Source organism: Austrofundulus limnaeus, unplaced genomic scaffold (genome assembly GCF_001266775.1).
Source record: "Austrofundulus limnaeus strain Quisiro unplaced genomic scaffold, Austrofundulus_limnaeus-1.0 Scaffold1129, whole genome shotgun sequence".
Classification (NCBI taxonomy): domain Eukaryota; kingdom Metazoa; phylum Chordata; class Actinopteri; order Cyprinodontiformes; family Rivulidae; genus Austrofundulus; species Austrofundulus limnaeus.
In genome coordinates, this window is record NW_013953531.1 from 53,151 (window position 1) to 73,423 (window position 20,273).

Genomic DNA, 20,273 nt, shown 5'->3' on the forward strand with positions numbered 1-20,273 from the left:
TAAATTGTGTGGAATAATTATTGCATTATACAACATATAAAGAGAGATTTATCATTGAATAACCCTCTTACTTTATACAATACTGCAATAGATTTAGCAATTTTTATTTTAAAATTATTTATGAGCTCTCCGCATCAACTTTTCATCTACAACACAAAGAAACTTCACCTCACTGACTCTACAAATTTCAACACCACCAACTTTAAATGGAGCATCAATAGTATTCTTTCTTTTACTAAATATCATATAGTTTGTTTTATCTAAATTTAATGATTGTTTGAGTTGAAACCAAGTTTGTATTTTAACAAATTCTATCTGCATCATCCCCATCATTTGTTCTGTCTTTACCCAAACAAAAAAATGTTGTATCATCTGCAAACAGAACACATTTTAAAAGTCCTGACACATWTACCAAGTCATTTACATATAATATAAACAATTTTGGTCCAAGWACAGAACCCTTYGGAACCCCACATGTGATATTACAGAATTCAGATCTTACATCATTTMTTTGTGTTTTGACTTAAAATGTTTGCAAAAATTGCATTTTGTCAAAATATAATGCCTTARTGTATCATCTGAATGAACTGTCTGAAATATAATCCCAAAAAATAATTTTGAAGCTTTTTTGAGCAGAAACAACACAAATTTTGAGGTTTTACCTGTGAGCTAAAATACTCAATATAATTACATACAGTTAGGATTCAGACCTAATATTATTGTATTATCATAACAAACAAGACAAATTCAGTCATATCTCTGGATCTGGTTGTGATACCAGAAGGATCCAGGTGTGAAAATGTAGCTTTTAAAGCAGGAATCTGAAAATGTGATGAGCTCATTTCCACCAAATCTGACTTAATCCTTGTTTCAATAGAGTCACATATTGAAAAACATTTTTTTAAATAATCCAGTTTAATTTGAAGGAGAAAATGAGGTTCAAGTTTTTAAAGTTTGTCTTTAATTCCAGATGGAAAAAAGATGCATCAGTCCAGACACGCAGTTTTAATTTCTTTTTAGAAAAGAGCGATGTAATTTATTACCAAAAATATAAAAAATCACAACTGGTGGGTAGTTTGAGTTTGATTAGAGGCTGAGGGGAACTGTCCCTGCAGGAAATGAACTCTAACTGTTCCTGCCCTGTCAGCTGCTGGAAATGAACAAACCAGTCTTCCTGTCAGGAAGTCTAAATATCTAGAAGGTACGAAGTTTCAAATGTGTGGTTCTCATGAGCAGCACGCTGTTTACCTCCAGGAGGTTCTGCCCGAGTTAAAACCCGTGTGCTGCTGTACAGGATCCTCTGGAACTCGGTCATCACCCCAAGTGCATCTTTGATTTTATTCAAAGTGGCTCCAAGAGCAGCTTCTCCTCTGAAACGGCTCTGCTGTTTGTGACAGAGACCCCCGGGGGTCCGCCAGAGCTGCAGCTCCTTATCTCTACTTCACGAGAGAAGGATTTCAGCCAAGAGTCGGGCTGCGTGTGGGGGTCTGTGTGACAAACATGTGGTGCCCCAAAGCAGGGAGTTGGCCTCTTTACAGTAAAGAGGAGTCCACAGCAGCTGGTTCAGATCTGGCACCAGAACCACAGTTTGTTTCTGCTGGTTTACAGATGACCCTGAACATTTCAGAGATTAAACTGAAGCTGATTACTTTTAGAAACTAATGACTCTGTGTTGGTTTTTATAAAACACTGTGCATAAAAACAAAAGTGTTAAATCTGAACTGTGCAGCGACATTATTGCTTTAAAATAAAAGTTATTATCTCACGGTTCTTAACATCATGTGGGCGAAGTCTTTCCAGATCCTAAAGTTTATCTTTTTGTGTAATCCTGCAGAGCACAGATCTGGATGTGAAACATGACTGTAAGCCTTTAATGGAGAGGATCAATGTTTTTAAGGCGGCTTTCAGTGAGAATGAAGATAATGAAAGGTAAACAAAACAAACTGACACTCATTTCAAGACTGGTTTTGTTATTTAGCTCCAGGTTAAACAGAAAGATCCCAGCTGAAGTTTGTGTGTGTGTGTGTGTGTGTGTGTGTGCGCAGCCGACCAGCTGTTGCCTTAGTCCGAAAACTGATAGCTGTCCTGGAATCGATCGAGCGTCTCCCTCTGCATCTTTACGACACTCCTGGATCCTCGTACAACCTGCAGGTGAGTCACTGTCCTCCTGATCTTTGATTTTTCTCGCAGCTCGACCGGTATCTCCACGCCTACGTGTTTGTACTCTCCAGATTTTGACGAGGCGGCTGCGGTTCCGTCTGGAACGTGCGCCGGGGGAGACGGCTCTGATCGACCGGACGGGTCGCATGTTGAAGATGGAGCCTCTGGCCACAGTGGAGTCTCTGGAGCAGTACCTGCTGAAGATGGTGAAGTCACGCTGGAAAGGCTCGTTTTACATCCGAATAAAAAGAAAATCTTTAACTTTTCTCTCCTCCTCCTTCAGGTAGCGAAGCAGTGGTACGACTTTGAGCGCTCCTCCTTTGTTTTTGTGAGGAAGCTGAGGGAAGGACAGTGCTTCRTATTCAGACATCAACATGACTTTGATGAGAACGGCCTGATCTACTGGGTTGGAACCAACGCCAAGTAAGACCACCGACTGCAACCAGCTTTAAAACTTAGTATTTGACTCTTTGGGTCAGGACGGATACAAAAACAATGCKCTAATAAGTAGGGGTGCAACAATACAGAAAATTAACATTCAATATTTTTTCGATACAAAACGAGAGAAATGTCCATGCCCTTCTTAACTTGTAATTTATTGAAATTAATAATGAACAGTTGTTCAACCTCAAAGGTCCAGTTTTTAAATTAAATGTTGCTGAAACAGCAAGTTTCTCAGTGGATCTGTGCTCCACAATGCAGCCTAGGTGGAGTAGTCGAACACAGATCCACTGATCCTTCAACACAGAGCATCTTCAGACGATTGTTCCATACGTAGCGTGTGTTGATCCATATACAGTGTGTATTGAACAATTCGATACAGATCCATGAACTGTTAAGTATTTAGTTCTGTATTGCTACGCTGCGAGCTCGTTGAAATGCTGGCTTTAACACTGGATTGCTAGACGTTCAGTTTGGTTTCTGCTCCTGTCAGGACGGCCTACGAGTGGGTGAATCCCGCAGCGTACGGCCTGGTGGTGGTGACGTCCTCAGAGGGGCGTAACCTGCCGTACGGAAGGTTGGAGGACATCCTGAGTCGAGATAGCTCCGCCCTCAACTGCCACACCAACGACGACAAGAATGCGTGGTTCGCTGTGGACCTCGGACTGTGGGTCATTCCATCAGCCTACACTCTGAGACACGCCAGGTATAAACACACACACACACTTCTCAGCTGATTCACTGTAGATAAGATTATTTTCACTCACTCATTCCTGCTCTTTCTTTTCTTCCTCTGTTTTTAGGGGTTATGGTCGTTCTGCGTTGAGGAACTGGGTTTTCCAGGTATCAAAGGACGGTCAGAACTGGTCCACTCTCTACACGCACATAGATGATGGCAGCCTCAATGAACCAGGGTACAGTCTCTGTTAAAACTTTGCTTCAGGTCTGGGTTTACAGCAGTGAGTTTTAACACGGGGCGGTCTGTGTTCACAGCTCCACTGCCACCTGGCCTCTGGACCCGTCTAAAGACGAGAAGCAGGGCTGGAGACACATCAGGATCAAACAGATGGGCAAGAACGCCAGCGGTCAGACCCACTACCTGTCCCTGTCTGGTCTCGAGCTGTACGGCACCGTCACTGCTGTGTGTGAGGACCAGTTAGGTGAGGAAGTGCGATAAAATGAACCGACAGCTCGAGGATGATGTCATCTCTGACAGAGGGGATGGAGAGAATCCATCTTTGTCCAACGACCAAAACACAAACGTCTCCGTCCTCCTCCTGCAGGTAAAGCTGTGAAAGAGGCAGAAGCCAACCTTCGTCGTCAGCGCCGTCTGTTCCGCTCTCAGGTCATGAAGTACATCGTCCCGGGGGCCCGGGTCGTGCGCGGGATCGACTGGAAGTGGCGAGACCAGGATGGGAATCCACCTGGAGAGGGCACCGTCACCGGGGAGGCTCACAACGGTAAGAAAACAGAAATCCTAACGTACCGTTTATCCTGTTTATTACAAATTTACTAACTCAAYTGCTGTTGTTTTTTAAAGTTTTTATTATTTTTAAGCTTCATAAACAGCAGTTCTGCTTTTCTGTCATCTTCTGTATTCCTCCTTAAACCGTCTACTTTAGAAAAAAACTTTGTATTTATCACCGTCTAGTTCCCTCCTACACCTGACCTTTAGCCTGTGGATTTATTTATTTATTTAAGCAGGACAGTGCACATTAACGAACAGTCTTATACTTCTGTATGGACTGTAAATGAGCCAGATTATAGCATAGTTGCTAATTTACATCTGTAGTCTTGAGGCAGGCAGGAAGACAAAACAACACAAGGTTTCCAGAAAAACACGACAACACAAGATCACAATATACAATATCAAACTAAATCCAGACACATATTCAGACAAACAATAAAATTATTCAATGATTACATGACTGAGGACTTTTAAGAAACTGTTAAAGATGCTTTTTAAATGTGAAATAATTGGGACATTCCCTTATATTTGTTGGGAGAAAGTTCCAAAAGTGTTGAAACAGCAGTTTTTACGTTTTACACTTTATTTTAATCATCTTTTGACAAGTTCTGTTCAAAAGTTTAGGCTCTAAAAGAGCTTTGTTCATTTATATTTGATATATTAGTGAATTTTCTCATCGTACATCCAGCTGTTTTCATCCTCATCTGCTTCCTACCTTCAACAGTTCCTTGTTTTGAGCAAGTTGTTTGCAGAATAATCACAGAATTATGAGACTGAGTGCTTCTTATCCTGGTTTACAGTCAGCTTAATGTTTGGTTTCAGGAATATTGTTTTGTCAAATCTGAAACATCTTCACTTTCTCAAATCCACCGTCAGTTAAAAAAAAGTGAATTTTCTGTTGAATTCTGGGTGTTTGTGAGCAGCGAGCTGAGCAGGTGTGCTCTGAACAGCTTGTTCGTGAAAATTAGGATTTATTTTTCTGTGCAGCACTATTGTAGGCCGAGCACGTGACGTCCCACCCCACATTCACCCACCTCAGCAGGGTTTAAAAACAACAAGAGGCACAATGATTGGACTGATAGTGGAGTAAAGTGGGATGAAAGACAAAACGCTTCGGACAGAGCTGTTATTTTTCAGTGGAGCAGCTGCTAACACCTCCTTCCTGGATCTCAGTTTAGTTTCTGCTYTGATTAAAACTTTCTGAGCTTGGTTAGACGCCACCATCAGGACTCATTAATCTCTCATCTCTWACATTGTCAGACTCGTTTTTTTCCTGTGATTTCTTTACATTTGTCATTTTTCTATTCTTGCTTTTACTGTTTTTTTTTGTGTGACTGTCTTGACCTTTTTTCTCTGATCCACTGGAAATTTCAAAACAAAGTGCTTCAAGTTGAAGTCAAAGTTCAACCAACTCCTTTTTCTTTCCCTCAAAACAGCTAATTAAAGTGAATATTTATGTTTTTATAAACCAGCGTGCTGCACGTGTGGCTGTGCATCAGATGTGTTTAATAAGAAACAACAAAATATTCTTGATTTATCAGTGGTGGAGCTGTTTTGTCACGAGGGTTACAACATTCTGTGAAATTTTAAAGTTGGAAACTTTTTTTGTGAATAAAGCTGAATGTTGGTGAACAGGATTTTTAAATAATAGTGAGGAAGACGAACAGTATTCAAACCTAATATTTACTAAAACAACCAGTTTTTATTGCTGCACAGTGAAACAACAAAACAAAAGTTTGGTTTAAAGTTATTTTCATGAATTTAGAAAAGATTTTGAACAAGAGAAATGTAAAAATGTAATTTTTACTGCTAACACAGTGACCCAGTGTTTTATGAAAATGAGCTCTTTAACTTTTTGTCACTGATAAAGTTTGTTTGGATTTGATACTATTTATTTAAATTAACCTTAATTTCTAATTATTTCCTGTAATTCCCATAAAAAGTTCCCAGTCTGTAAAACTTTCAAACTTCTGCAGCTTAACTTCTCCTGGAAAGTTTCTAAAATCTTCTGGCCCTTTGCAGCCCTCTGGCACCAATCAGGATGCTTAGTTTTTTTTTATTTTTCTGGTCATATTTGTGATTTTAAAGGTGCTTTTTTTTTTAAATCAAGATTGAGATTTAGCTGTTCTGATTGTAAGCTGCTTGTCTGCTGTCTACCTCCTGTCTGCCACTCGCTCTGTGTTTTTCCTCTCTTCCGGGTCTCTGACATCCATCCGTCCGTCTCCCTCCTATCTCTCTGTCCATCCAGGCTGGATTGATGTAACCTGGGATGCTGGCGGCTCTAACTCTTACCGTATGGGCGCTGAAGGGAAGTTTGACCTCAAGCTTGCTCCAGGGTACGACCCTGAGTCGGCTACCACAGCGCCATCACCCAAACCTATCTCATCCACTGTTTCAGGTCCCGCCTCATCCACGGTGGGACCCTCTCTGACTCCAGCGGCCATTGGCGGAACCACCACCACCACTACAACCTGCACCTCCTCGTCCTCCCAGCAGTCCTCCTGGAGCAGCTTGGTGAAAAATAACTGTCCCGATAAAGGCGGGGCCAGCTCCTCCAGCAGGAAGGGAAGCAGCAGCTCCGTCTGCAGCGTGGCGTCGTCCTCGGACATGAGCCTGAGCTCCTCTGCCGGGCTGGCTGGCATCGGGGGTCTGCAGCTGGACAGGAGGGCTGAGGGGCTGCTGCTGGACCACGGCATTGGGCTGGGAGGAGTAACGGGAGGAGGGATCGGCTGTGACGGACACCAGCTAGAGCCCATCGTCGTGCTGTCCTCTGCAGCAGAGGGCGGATCCGGTTCTGCCTCCAGCTCCAGCACGCTCACGGCCGAAACCGCCGCCACCGGAGATGAGCACCACTCCCCCACGGCGACGGCTGCCGCCGACCCGGCAACGGCCATCTCCATGGGACTGGTGAGCGTGAGCTCCCCYGACGTCAGCTCCGTGTCGGAGTCGTCCAGTAAGGACACGCACTCCCAGAGGCCTCTCTGCTCGGCCACGAACTCACGGCTGTCCGTCAGCTCCCTCCTGGCTGCCGGTGCCCCCATGAGCTCCAGCGCCAGCGTGCCCAACCTGTCCTCCCGGGAGGCCAGCCTGATGGAGTCGTTCGTCCGGCGTGCGCCGCACATGTCCCGCACCAACGCCACCAACAACATGAACCTGAGCCGCAGCAGCAGCGACAACAACACCAACACGCTGGGCAGGAACGTCATGAGTGCTGCTAGTGAGTACCACGCTAAGATCACACRAAAACCACTTCATAAATATTTAACTCTTCACTCATCAGAACACATTGAGTTTTAGTAATCAGATTATTCATCTGATTCTTTAGTTTTATTTTACCTGGAGATTTGTCTTTTATAATCATATACAGACTCAKCTGTGTCCAGTCATGAACTCATCTCAGGTGGTGTAAATAAATAAAATGAATCGAAGATAAAATTAGAGGTAGAGCTGATTGACTTTTAGCAGCCAGAGAAACCCTCTGATATCTAACCTCACCAGGCTTTTCACAGAATCACTTTTTTCAGAGAAATATGACCAAAGAAATAAAGATTTTGTTCTTACCAAAATGTGAAGCATCATCTCACTTTGCTGTGACTGCTGACTTGAATAATTTGGAGTTCTTAAGTTGCTTCCAAACATCTGCTGTCTGATTCCATCAGTCCAGTGAGGGTCTACCTTAAACCAGAGCGTTAGAAAAATACCTTAACGAGAAAAAACTTTTTTATGGATAAGAAAAGTACTTATGTAAAAGTAATATAAACCTCACAATAATCAGGAAAGTAAAAGTACAAATAACATCTGTAGAAATAAAGTCATGTCTTCTGGTTTCATTAAACCGAGTTGAATACTGAATTTTTGGGACTATAAGTCTGGCTGGTCCTGTGACTTGTATGTGTGTTTTTTTTTTGTTTTTTTTTTTTTTTCTCCTTCATCCTGACCGACATGAACCAAGGAGTAAACGTTAATCTGCAGAAATGAGATGGCGCTCTAGGCTTGTGATTACTACAGTTTATGTTGTTCCACTGTTGTTTGTTGTTTTTTAGCAGAAAGCTTGAAGTGAATGAGTAACTTGTCAGGGACTGGCAAAAATCAGTGGTTATCTTGCTGCACTGAAGAAAATGAAGAAAGCTATTTGGGTGATGTGGAATGAGATGAACTTACCAGTAACTGGTTGTTGGAAGGCGTTGGGCCCGGCTGGTTATGTTTGAACAGATAGCTGCCTCGCTGTGGATGCCAGCAGGGTCAAAATTTCAAACGTACAAATCCTTTGTTTTGTTTGCGACAAAACTAATGAAATACACCAAAACTCATAGGAAAAGTACTGAAGAATATCAGACCATCCAGCAATATGAGGCTAATGATGAGAGGGCACGACAGAGGACATAAGCTAATGTTAGCTAGATGGTAGAGGACGTAAGCTAATGTTGGCTAGATGGTAGAGGACGTAAGCTAATGTTGGCTAGACGGTAGAGGACGTAAGCTAATGTTAGCTAGACGGTAGAGGACGTAAGCTAATGTTAGCTAGACGGTAGAAGACGTAAGCTAATGTTAGCTAGACGGTAGAGGACATAAGCTAAAGTTAGCTAGACGGTAGAGGACATAAGCTAATGTTAGCTAGACGGTAGAGGACGTAAGCTAATGTTAGCTAGACGGTAGAGGACGTAAGCTAATGTTAGCTAGACGGTGGAGGACGTAAGCTAATGTTAGCTAGAGGGTAGAGGACGTAAGCTAATGTTAGCTAGAGGGTAGAGGACGTAAGCTAATGTTAGCTAGACAACAGAGGACGTAAGCTAATGTTAGCTAGACAACAGAGGACGTAAGCTAATGTTAGCTAGACAACAGAGGACGTAAGCTAATGTTAGCTAGACAACAGAGGACGCCAAGTTAATGTTAGCTTCTTTTTGGTAACTTGTTGCAGATGTTTAGTTAAACCTGTGTAAAGAAAAAAGTTAGCCATTGCAAACAATTTCCAAATAAAGTTTATCTGTTAATTAAGGCTACTTAGCGTCCCAGACAGGAGCTATGTTCTCTGTGTTGTTCTAGACTAAATGTCTGTCCTGTGACTTATAGTCAGGTGCCACTGATCTATGCTTTTTTCCACTTCATGACACATTTTTAACTGTTGCGACGAACCAGGTGATGTAACTTGGTTCAACACTTTTTAGAGTGATACTCCTTTCATGTCGAGTTCCAGTTATATTTAAAATCACACACAGAGAGCAGCAGCTGTCTGTTGTGACGGTCCATGTTGGCCTAACGATCACATGACCCCCGCTGACAGCCTAAACAACAACAACAGGGTGCTGCTGTGTGGTTGTGTTTATGACTAACGGTTGTTTGTTTGTTTCCAGCTTCTCCTCTCATGGGCGCTCAGAGCTTTCCTAACCTCACCACCACTGGCACCACCTCCACCGTTACCATGTCAACCTCCATAGTAACCAGCGGCAACAACGTCACCACGGCAACAACGGGCCTGTCAGTGGGCCAGTTGCTAAGCAACACCCTGACAACGAGCCTGACGTCAACGTCCAGTGAGAGTGACACGGGACAGGAAGCTGAGTTTTCTCTCTATGGTTGGTGGACACACAAAGAAACGCACACAGGAAACACACACAGGAAACAAACTGAAAGGAAACACACAAACGCATACAAAGAAACACACACAGGAAACATAAACACATACAAAGAAACACACACAGGAAACATAAACACATACAAAGGAACACACACAGGAAACACAAACACATACAAAGAAACACACACAGGAAACACAAACGCATACAAAGAAACACACACAGGAAACACAAACACATACAAAGGAACACACACAGGAAACACAAACGCATACAAAGAAACACACACAGGAAACACAAACGCATACAAAGAAACACACACACACAGGAAACCCACACTGGACCTGCTTTAACTAACGCTCTAACTGGGCTCACAACATGAAGCTTTTAAAGCTTTTCCATCATTTTAACTTGACGTTGTTGGACTTCATTAAAAGTAAGTAACTTTTTAGAATCAATCGTAACTGAGTGACTAAAGAAGATAAAAATGGCCACAGCTGTCGATGGAAGGCAGCAGGAGAAATTAATTTCCTCAGGAACGTTTCCTTCAGTTGAACAGCAGTTGTGTAAAAGCAGGATTTTAACAAACGTCTTCTCTGTAAATCTAAAGACTTCCTGGACAGCTGCCGTGCCAACACACTGCTGGCTGAGCTCGATGATGAGGAGGACCTCCCAGAGCCCGACGATGACGATGATGAAAACGAAGACGACAATCAGGAGGACCAGGAGTACGAGGAGGTTCTGGTATGTAAATGGACTTTAGATCTTCTGCCTTCACCTAACGGGGTTTTTGGTCTGGACCAGCACCGTGTCTCGGCTCYGACGGGCTCTGGCTGAACCACCTAAACAGGAAGTGACATCGGACCCTGTACTGAGTGTGTGTTGTTTTCCAGGAAGAGGAAGAGTATGAGACTAAAGGAGGACGCAGGAGGACGTGGGACGATGATTTCGTCCTAAAGAGGCAGTTTTCTGCTTTAGTCCCTGCCTTYGACCCCCGACCAGGAAGGACTAATGTCCAACAGACGACAGACCTGGAGATCCCTGCACCAGGTACACACACACCTGATCTAACTCAACTCAACAAACACACCCATCAGTCAGAGCGAGTTAGAGATTTTATTTAAAAACTATATAAGCTGGACTAGGGAGAAATATTTTTGTTTGTTGAAGCTGTTTTACAGTATATATAAAACATTCTTTTGTACTTCTGTTATGCTCATTTGTTTTACAGCAAAAATACTGGGTTTGATTATGATTACAGTTTTCTGCTAAATAAATGCTCTAAAAATTACATTATCTTTACTTTTTATAATATTTTTTTACTGTGATTTACTGTACGTAAATGTTACTGTAAAGAGATTCAATTTATACCCTGATATGAATGTGAGGTCATACCGCCCAGCCCTACAAATATTACTGGAATAATGAAAAATGAGTATTCAGATGTGTTTTTTGTAGTCGTCTCTGTTGATTTATCCTAAAAGTAAATTTTCTCTTCAGGGTTGGGAACGCCTCGATCAGAGGTTCGAGAGGAAGTGGAGTGTGCTCCGTCCCCTCACCTCGCTCTCACTCTGAAGGTAAGACAGAGAGTCATTACTCTTTAAATGAGTGTAGAGTTTAGAGACACACTGACGTGTGTGTTGTGTTGTGTGTGTGTGTTCAGGTGGCTGGGCTGGGCACCACCCGGGAGGTGGAACTTCCTCTCTCCAACTTCAAGCTGACAATCTTCTACTACGTTCAGCGGCTCCTGCAGCTCTCCTGCAACGGATCCGTGAAGACAGACAAACTGCGCCGCATCTGGGAGCCCACATACACGTAAAACAAAACAACACAACTGTGAAAATAAACAAASACAGCTGTTCAGGTGCCGTGAGCTTTTAACTGCTGCCGTGTTGCTCTGCAGGATCATGTACCGAGAGCTGAAGGACTCAGAGAAGGAGAAGGACGGAGGAAAGACCGTGAGTTTTTCTCTTGAATATTTCACACTGAATCAAACACAAACTGGTTTTATTGTTGTTGTTGTTGTTATTAATAGTTACAAAGAGTGAATTTTGTTGTTGTTTATTGCCCAGTGAACATACACAGCGCAGCTTGACGCTGATGCCAGTTAAACTGTAAACAAATGAAATTACATTGAGTCTCTAACATTTAAACAAAATTTCTGCAAACTTTTCTTGAACTTCATTTTAAATCATTCAAATAAAATCACAACTAAAGTTGTACTAAACCTAAACCATATGAAGTGTAAAAACCATTTAGTTTACTCCTTTGGGACATATTAGAGTCAAAACACACATTAATATTGAGCCAAACTTTGCAAACCAAAACGTGAGCTTCATGCTAATTAGCCGCTAACACACAATACAAAACCCTATGTAGATCGGTAGCATAATGCTAGTGTCTCATATCACACTCCTACAGACAAAACATTTTTGTATCATTTACAACACAAATGAATCTAAACAATGACTTACCATGTAGGGCAATGTTTTAAACTTTAAATAAAGGTGTAATTCTTCAGAAAGATCACTTCCTGTTTTACCGATGTCATTTCCTGTTTCTTACATARCCCTTCAAAACAAAAGCAAAATGACTCATAGAGCCCCTTAGTGGCGTGAAGGAGTGAATCTAACAATAATAATAATAACGTTGATTTGATGTTGTTCAGGAATCCTTCGAGCACAGCACCTGGGTCGGGGGTCGCTCCGGTGGTCTGAGCCCGAGCTCGGCCAATCAGAGCAGCGAGATCCTGGGCTGGGCTAGGGAAGTAGCGCAGGCRAAAGCAGGCTGCAGCCAGAACGCCTGCGGGGTGGAGGACGTCCTGCAGCTGCTGCGCATCCTCTACATCATTGGAAGAGACTCGGTCTCGAACACTCGCACCTTACAGGAGGGTACGACACACACACGGACAGACACACACACCTGTCCCACCTGGGTTCACCTGTCTGTAGTCTAACTCTTTATGAACCTCTGTGCAGATGTTGATGAGCTGCAGTTTAATGCGTCTCCAGAAGAGTTCACCAGCAAGAAGGTCACCACCAAGATCCTGCAGCAGATCGAGGTCTGAGTCTCCTGATTGGTTGGAGCTTTTGATATTTTATAAAAAGATGTTTTTCTTTCTGATCAAAGAGTCTTTTTTTTTTTTTTAGGAGCCTCTGGCCGTCGCCAGCGGAGCTCTGCCTGACTGGTGTGAGCAGCTCACCTCCAAGTGTCCTTTCCTCATCCCCTTTGAGACCAGACAGCTGTACTTCACCTGCACTGCCTTCGGGGCCTCCAGGTGAGCTCGGCTCTCAGAGCCACAACAAACACCGGCACCAGGTGTCGGGGCTGGACCCGCAGGACGGGCCGTTCTAACTTTGTTTTGTTCTCCAGGGCGATCGTGTGGCTTCAGAACCGGCGGGAGGCCACCATGGAGCGGACCCGACCCTCCACCACGGTGCGGCGAGACGACCCGGGAGACTTCAGGGTGGGGCGTCTCAAACACGAGCGGGTCAAAGTCCCCCGAGGAGAGTCCATGATGGAGTGGGCCGAGTCAGTCATGCAGATCCACTCCGACAGGAAGTCTGTCCTGGAGGTGAGAGGTCACCTGGAAATGACACACAAAGAGTTGATGTTTACGCCTCTCTGGTTTCATGATGTTCTCTGAACAATGACACAGCACTTCTCTGGACGATGACTCAGCGCTTTCTGTTTGCTCAGGTGGAGTTTCAGGGAGAGGAAGGAACCGGTCTCGGTCCCACTCTGGAGTTTTACGCTCTGGTTGCTGCTGAGTTTCAGAGGACGTCTCTCGGGATCTGGCTCTGCGACGACGACTTCCCCGACGACGAGTCGCGACAGGTCAGAACCAGAAATGATTGACAGCTGTCAGATCGGACCACGTGTCTGAACTAAAGAGGAGTTTTGTGTTTTAATCCAAAAAACAAGTGTTAAGACTTTTTTTCTTGTTATTTTTAAATAAACCTTTTTTGTAAACATCAGATTAAAATGAATGAAGCTGGGATCAGCTGATTTGCTCCAAACCAGCTGAAAAATAAACTTTGGCCTGATTTGTTGCCCAGAAATATTTTAGGAAAAGATCTTTCATTTATCAGAACTTCAYCAAACAAAAACATCTTAAATCGGGTTCCCACAGATCCTTAAAGTCTTAAAAGGCATTAAATTAATCAGTCCAAAGATAAAGCCTTAATTAGCCTTAAAATGTCTTAAATCAACCTTTCAGAGGTCGTAAATGTTCACACACGTAAGAAGAACGATTGTAATTTGTCTCGAATATTAAAATTGGAAACATTTATTTTTATTGCCTCTCGCATCTCGTTTTGTGTTAAAACATTTTTCTGTGTTTTTATTGTAAAGTTGGTCTTAAGTTTAGTTTCAAGTAGCATTAAAGACGTCTTAGATTGAACTTGACTTCAGCTGCAGGTAAATATTAAAGACCCAGTTTGAACCCATCAGAGTGTGTGTTGGAAAGAACTCTCAGCTACTACCACACTTCACAGATCAGGGACCTGAAACAGAAACAGTCCTGATATAAGTGGGCCATCTTGAGTCCAAAGGTTTATAAATGTTAAATAATCCTCAATCCTGTGAATATTTTGRCAAAAAGAAGAACTTAAAAGAATAAAGAGGTTTTTCTTGGTAACGATGTAAAGACTGAGGTTCAGGTTGATCAGAGTCACTCAGTAAACTGATCCGGTTCTTGTGTTCCTGCTGGTTTCAGGTGGACCTGGGTGGAGGTTTGAAGCCTCCGGGTTTTTATGTGCAGCGTTCTTGCGGACTGTTTCCGGCTCCGTTTCCTCAGGACAGCGAGGAGCTGGACCGTATCACCAAACTCTTCCACTTCCTGGGAGTGTTTTTGGCCAAGTGCATCCAGGACAAYCGTCTGGTGGACCTGCCGGTCTCTCAGCCCTTCTTCAAGCTGCTCTGCATGGGGGACATCAAGTCCAACATGAGCAAGCTGCTGTACCAGTCCCGCAGCTCGCTGCCGGCCCACGGGCCCGAGCGGTCCCAGCTGCTGTCCGAGGTGCAGTCCGAGGCGTCCACGGAGGAGAGCCAGGAGACGTTCTCTGTGGGCAGCTTCGACGAGGACTCCAAGTCCGAGTTCATCATGGACCCGCCTAAACGGAAAGCGCCCGCCTGGTACCACGGCATCCTGACCTGGGACGACTTCCAGCTGGTCAACCCGCACAGGTCAGCACTTTGCTTTGAGCTTGGGTTTTTATTTTCATCCAAACGTGTTTCCTCTGGAGGTTCTGAGTCTCTGGGTCTGGTCTTTGTCCAGGGTCAGCTTCCTGAAGGAGGTGAAGGAGCTGGCCCTGAGGAGGAGGCACATTTTAGCCAGCAAGAGCCTGTCTGAGGACGAGAAGAACACCAGACTGCAGGACCTGATGCTGAGGAACCCGCTGGGCTCCGGACCTCCCCTCAGTATCGAGGACCTCGGGTAAAACACACAAATATACACACACAGACACACAACTTGTAAGATGTTGTATTTAAACAAACAATAAATGTAACTTCAGCATTTAAGGAAAGATTTTCATGCAGCTGCAGATATTTCTGCTCTTAGAACCAATGAAAACATAAAAATAATATACAGTATTTGCAGCTGATTTATTGTCTGAAATCAGCTGAATCGTCTGAATATTTCCTGTAAAACCTGAGTTTTGTTAGTTTTGTGTTTTTATAAATACTGAATGCAGAACCTGTCATCAGGACGTCTGTATTTTCACTCTGAACTGTTTAATAAATCAGATTTTTCTGACGTTTCTCCTCAAACAGATTAAACTTCCAGTTCTGTCCGTCGTCTAAGGTCCACGGGTTTTCTGCAGTGGACCTGAAACCAAACGGAGACGACGAGGTGAGAGCTCACCTGGAGGTTCTTCTTTTGTTTCATTTTGAACATAAACCTTTACAGGACCCTCCACAGTCCTCCAGCCGGTCCCCTCAGGTCTCTCATCAGTTTCTGTCCTGCTCTCGATGCAGATGGTGACCATGGAGAACGCTGAGGAGTACGTGGAGTTAATGTTTGACTTCTGTATGCACACCGGCATCCAGAAACAGATGGAGGCCTTCAAAGGTGATTTTAAATCTTTTATTTATCTTCTTAAAAACTAACTTCCTCTTCAGGTTCTTCTCTCTGTCATGAATCATTGTCTAAAAATCCTTGTTTCTGCTCCTCAGAGGGTTTTAACCGTGTGTTTCCCATGGAGAAGTTGAGCTCTTTCAGTCCTAAAGAGGTGCAGATGATCCTCTGCGGCAACCAATCACCTTCCTGGAACGCCGATGACATCATCAACTACACCGAACCAAAGCTTGGCTACACCAGAGACAGGTGCTGCGTCTTTTTCCCGCCCTCTGAAGGTGGTTTTAGCTAACRTGAAGCTAACATGAGGGATTGGTTTTCTCCCCTCTGCAGCCCTGGCTTTCAGCGCTTCATCAGGGTTTTATGTGGGATGTCGTCTGACGAGCGGAAAGCCTTCCTGCAGTTCACCACCGGCTGCTCCACGCTGCCCCCCGGTGGCCTTGCCAATTTGCACCCCCGCCTCACCATAGTCAGAAAGGTTGGTTCAGTTCTGATGATGCGGTCTCCAGATTCAAAGATTCTGAAATGACTTATTTTACATAAAYACTGCTACCAACTATTAGCATAGATGCTAACTTAACATTAAAACACCATAGATGAGCTAACTCTGTTAGCCTAGTCTTTATTACTTTTTACTATTTATAACTTTCTCTGGAAGTTAAAGGTTCACTTTTACTGAGTTAACTACAAGAACTTGTTTCATTTTTTTACTATAAGAGTCTCAAATACACTAACTTAAAAAAATAAAACTTTAACCACTCAGACCATCAGGGTTASAGATCTATATTTAAAACTCTTATTGTGAAGGATTAAAAGAAGTAATAAGCCTCACCTCAGCCTGATCCCACTAAATGTTTTTTTTTTGTTTTTTCCTGAGTTACTTGCTCCACATCCATCACTGTAACCTCGACTTCCTGTCCTCAGGTGGACGCCACTGACTCAAGCTATCCCTCCGTCAACACCTGCGTCCACTACCTGAAGCTTCCGGAGTATTCGTCCGAGGACATCATGAGGGAGCGTCTGTTAGCTGCCACCATGGAGAAGGGCTTCCACCTCAACTGACCCTCCACCATCGCTGCTGTCACGCCGAGCATGCGCCTCAAACGTTTAAAGAAAAAAAATAAAACCATCTGTTCGTGTCGCCGCTGCAACCAGCCAAGTGACTGATGGACGGCCTGCTGGATGGAGCTCGTGTTGTAGAAATCAGATTAAACATCTTCAGTCCTCGTTTGTGTCCTCGCTCCTGATGTCCTCTGATCCTGCAGGCTGTGCGTGTGTGTGAGAGAGAGTTCTGTGTGTTCGGTCCAGTGCCTGGTTTGACTTCCAGTTTTCTATCAGTCGTGCTCGTTTTTTTTTTTCTCCTCGACTTGTTTTAAGTTCGTCTTCAGTTACATTTCACTCCTGCGTGTGCGACAGGTTTTCAGTTTGTTTCTGACCTGATAGAAAGGTCAACGTTCAAAGAGCTTTTTGTGTTTTCATTTCTCATGAGCTATAAAGATAAAAACCACCACATTTAAAGATAGAAACAACAAACAGCTCTGCTCTCCCTGTATTTTCTTTGTATATTATAAACATTTATTTAACTGAAGTTGCAGTTTGGGGTAAACAGATATTTTCAAATGTGTATGCTCCGAAAAGAATCATTAAAATGTTTGCAAAGTATGAAGTAAAGACGGCGTCTTGTGTTTGATTTGTTACAAGTATTTGAAAGAAAGCAGCATTTATGAAATTTAACAGTTTTATTCAGTTTATAAGAACATTTCAGACGACTTGTAATCCATCATCCGTCCACCATCTTGTTGATGGCGGTGAGCGGAGCGAGGACGCGGCTCTTGTTGGTCTCCACGACATGACCGTTCTGGATCATCTCGTCCAGGATGATGTGGACCGAGTCCAGGTTGAACATGATCTGATCGGGTCAAGGAAAGCTCTGTTTACAGTCGGTACTTACCACGGATCTGTTAAAATCCTGTCAGTTTTCTGCAGCAGGAAGGATACATCGAGTTCACTCTGAGGAGAAACAGATTTATGAACGTTTGAATCAAACATTTGTACAGGTGCGTACAGGCAGAACGACTCGTTAACCTGTGAAGGRTCAAAGGTCATTTCAGTGTTAAAGTGATACTTGAGTAAAAGTACAAGTATCTTACCAAAAAATTGTTTTGGTAAAAGTTACATGTCTCCTTTAGGAATATTACTTGAGTAAAAGTGTTRAAGTATGTGATATTTGTTGTAGTTAAGTATTAAAAGTCAAAGTTTAGATTTAAAATGAGCAGTTAGATTTTCTGTAAGGACATTTATTAGGAGGTGACCTCCCCAAAAACTGCAGAAATGACTGTTGTATTAAAAGAATGAATGGATGTTAAATTTAGGATGCACTAGTCCAGCTGTTTCAGTTTATATACATATATCAAGGCTGCACAAAGCTTTTCCCCAAAATGAAAATCTATCTGAGGGCTGCGGCCAAATGTAAGAATATAATTCATGAAATACAAATACTTCTTAAGTACAGTCCTTTTATTTGAATGATTCTGTCCTGCTGGAGTGTGACATGATTTGTTTGTGTGCAAACTAATACACTATCAGAGTTTTATATATTTATACTTCTCATTCAACCACAGTTAAATTCACTCTATCTAGGAGGCTCAGTTTATATGGATAGTTTTTATTTTTTACAACAACAAGCTGCAATGAAAACAAGCAAAAATGAAATAAAAGTAACAACTTTCTACTACTTGTCTTTTTTAAAAATACAAGAAGTAGAAGTAAAAAGTAGGTTGAAAAATAATTACTCAAGTAAAGTACAGATAACCAAAAATTCTACTTAAGTACAAAAAGTATTTGTACTTAGTTAATTTACATCTCTGGTCATTACTCTGAATCTGTTGGGTAGAAACGGGTCTTGAACTCACCACGCGACTGAAGTATTTATCCAGAACTTCCACAAAGTTCTGGATCAGTTCATAGATGGACAGCTCGTTCTGTGGGGTACAAATAAAGCAGGAAGTGGGTGAAGATGATGATGATGAGGAGGAGGAAAACACCTGAGYTCATCTTCATCCTCACCTCACTGTGTGTGACTCCCATCACCACATAAAGAGCAGCATATTGTCGATACACCAGCCGGAAGTCTTTGTACTCCACAAATGAACACTGAGGAGAGGCGGGAGATGAAGTCAGTGACTCTGATCACCTGTTGGTTGTTATTAATGAAACCTCCGGGCATGGCGGCAGGTACTTGCTCCTTGTTGCGGCTCAGGCAGCAGCGGACCACAGCGGCTTCCAGCGCCGCTCTCCGGCTCAGTTCCACCGGCTCGTAGTACCGGGACAGTCTGGTCTGACCCTGCTGGTTCACCATCAGCACGAACTTAATCATCCTGTCTGCTGGTTACAGAACCACAGCGTCAAATGTTACCTTGCCATTTATTAATAGTGTCCTTAAACGCATCACCGCTGGGTTTGAAAGCTATGCTAACCAGTTAGCTCAGTTAGCTTCAGCTTTTAGCCAGTTTCGATAAAATAAATAAAACACGTCAGATTTTAACTCGCTATGTTTTTCGTGTTGTCTCTAACATTAAATCAAAAGTCAACACGTTGATTGTTTAACAGCGGAGACATAATTATTGTAAACAAACATCAAAATATGTTTTCTTCTTCGTGAGTTTTTTTTCTTCTTCTGTTGTTTTTTTTTAAGTTGGCAACGAATTAAAAGCCTCTTTATCGCCGCCCATTGAACTGGCGTGTAGACAAGACCAACTATTTTTAAATCAATAAATTTCAATCCCATTTCCTCCACTCTGAACTCCTTATATTAGAATATGAATTAGCAAATTATGTTTAAACATAATTTTAGTCCTCACATTGCTCCAAAATGGAATAACAGAGTTATTTTGAGTGGAAGAAAATCTATGTTTATGGAAGATTGGTGGCACAAACAAATTACACAWTTATTGGATAACAACTGGACGACTAATATCTTTAATCTGGAGGAATTTAACTACAAGTATGTCACTGATTGTTTAAAGAAAAATTACAAAAAACACAGTAAAAATATCCCTGAAGTGCTCATTCAATCAGTTAAAAATACTTTGTCAAATATCACAAATATTAACTGCAAGTCTACACAAAATTAAAATTGACTATGTCGACATTGTTGATAAAAAATGTAATAATAAGTTTCTAAGTCAATATTTAATTAACACCAATTACCGATAAAAACACACTCACCTTACTAAACTTTGACATAATTCATTTCAAAAATTAGAAGATACTTAAAATTTCCAATTCCTCCTAAACAAACATTTGTTTCTTGAGTGTGTTGAAGTTCAACAGTTACGGAGACTGTTACACAATTTTATTTCTTCCATATCCATAGATATAGATTTATTCTCTTTTCAGAATATTCAGTTTGGTTTATTTCTAGTCAATAATGTCATCAGTGTAAAAAAAAACGATTATAAACATAAAGGTCGATTTGCTAAATTCCCTTCATTCTGTGTTCTTATGAATAACCACTTAAATTTTTTTAATCTTATTTTTTGGTTTCTTAGGC

At 42.4% G+C, this 20,273-nt stretch overlaps 2 protein-coding genes across 3 annotated transcripts in view; one reads left to right on the forward strand and one right to left on the reverse strand.

Moving 5' to 3' along the window:
- The window catches only part of hectd1 (HECT domain containing 1), a 31,463-nt gene extending 14,071 nt beyond the window's left edge, over positions 1-17,392 (forward strand). Inside the window, exons 18-44 of one of the 2 annotated variants that reach the window (XM_014030850.1) lie at positions 1,835-1,929; positions 2,046-2,151; positions 2,232-2,366; positions 2,444-2,583; positions 3,095-3,307; positions 3,405-3,515; positions 3,595-3,761; positions 3,885-4,061; positions 6,318-7,286; positions 9,421-9,642; positions 10,253-10,386; positions 10,536-10,692; positions 11,143-11,219; positions 11,306-11,457; positions 11,546-11,600; positions 12,311-12,533; positions 12,621-12,703; positions 12,792-12,919; positions 13,015-13,216; positions 13,342-13,479; positions 14,360-14,829; positions 14,921-15,079; positions 15,418-15,496; positions 15,622-15,715; positions 15,820-15,970; positions 16,055-16,199; positions 16,646-17,392. In XM_014030850.1, coding sequence (XP_013886304.1) covers positions 1,835-1,929; positions 2,046-2,151; positions 2,232-2,366; positions 2,444-2,583; positions 3,095-3,307; positions 3,405-3,515; positions 3,595-3,761; positions 3,885-4,061; positions 6,318-7,286; positions 9,421-9,642; positions 10,253-10,386; positions 10,536-10,692; positions 11,143-11,219; positions 11,306-11,457; positions 11,546-11,600; positions 12,311-12,533; positions 12,621-12,703; positions 12,792-12,919; positions 13,015-13,216; positions 13,342-13,479; positions 14,360-14,829; positions 14,921-15,079; positions 15,418-15,496; positions 15,622-15,715; positions 15,820-15,970; positions 16,055-16,199; positions 16,646-16,783 — 4,920 coding nt within the window. In that variant the 3' untranslated portion in view covers positions 16,784-17,392. The remainder of the gene's footprint in view (positions 1-1,834; positions 1,930-2,045; positions 2,152-2,231; positions 2,367-2,443; positions 2,584-3,094; positions 3,308-3,404; positions 3,516-3,594; positions 3,762-3,884; positions 4,062-6,317; positions 7,287-9,420; positions 9,643-10,252; positions 10,387-10,535; positions 10,693-11,142; positions 11,220-11,305; positions 11,458-11,545; positions 11,601-12,310; positions 12,534-12,620; positions 12,704-12,791; positions 12,920-13,014; positions 13,217-13,341; positions 13,480-14,359; positions 14,830-14,920; positions 15,080-15,417; positions 15,497-15,621; positions 15,716-15,819; positions 15,971-16,054; positions 16,200-16,645) is intronic. The other variant, XM_014030851.1, reaches the window with a different exon arrangement.
- Positions 17,393-17,441: 49 nt separating this feature from the next.
- ap4s1 (adaptor related protein complex 4 subunit sigma 1) overlaps positions 17,442-20,273 on the reverse strand; it is a gene marked incomplete in the record, with an annotated part of 5,153 nt that continues 2,321 nt past the window's right edge. Inside the window, 5 exon segments of the mRNA XM_014030853.1 lie at positions 17,442-17,630; positions 17,720-17,731; positions 18,634-18,702; positions 18,788-18,874; positions 18,960-19,366. Of these exon segments, the coding sequence (XP_013886307.1) occupies positions 17,502-17,630; positions 17,720-17,731; positions 18,634-18,702; positions 18,788-18,874; positions 18,960-19,097 (435 nt within the window).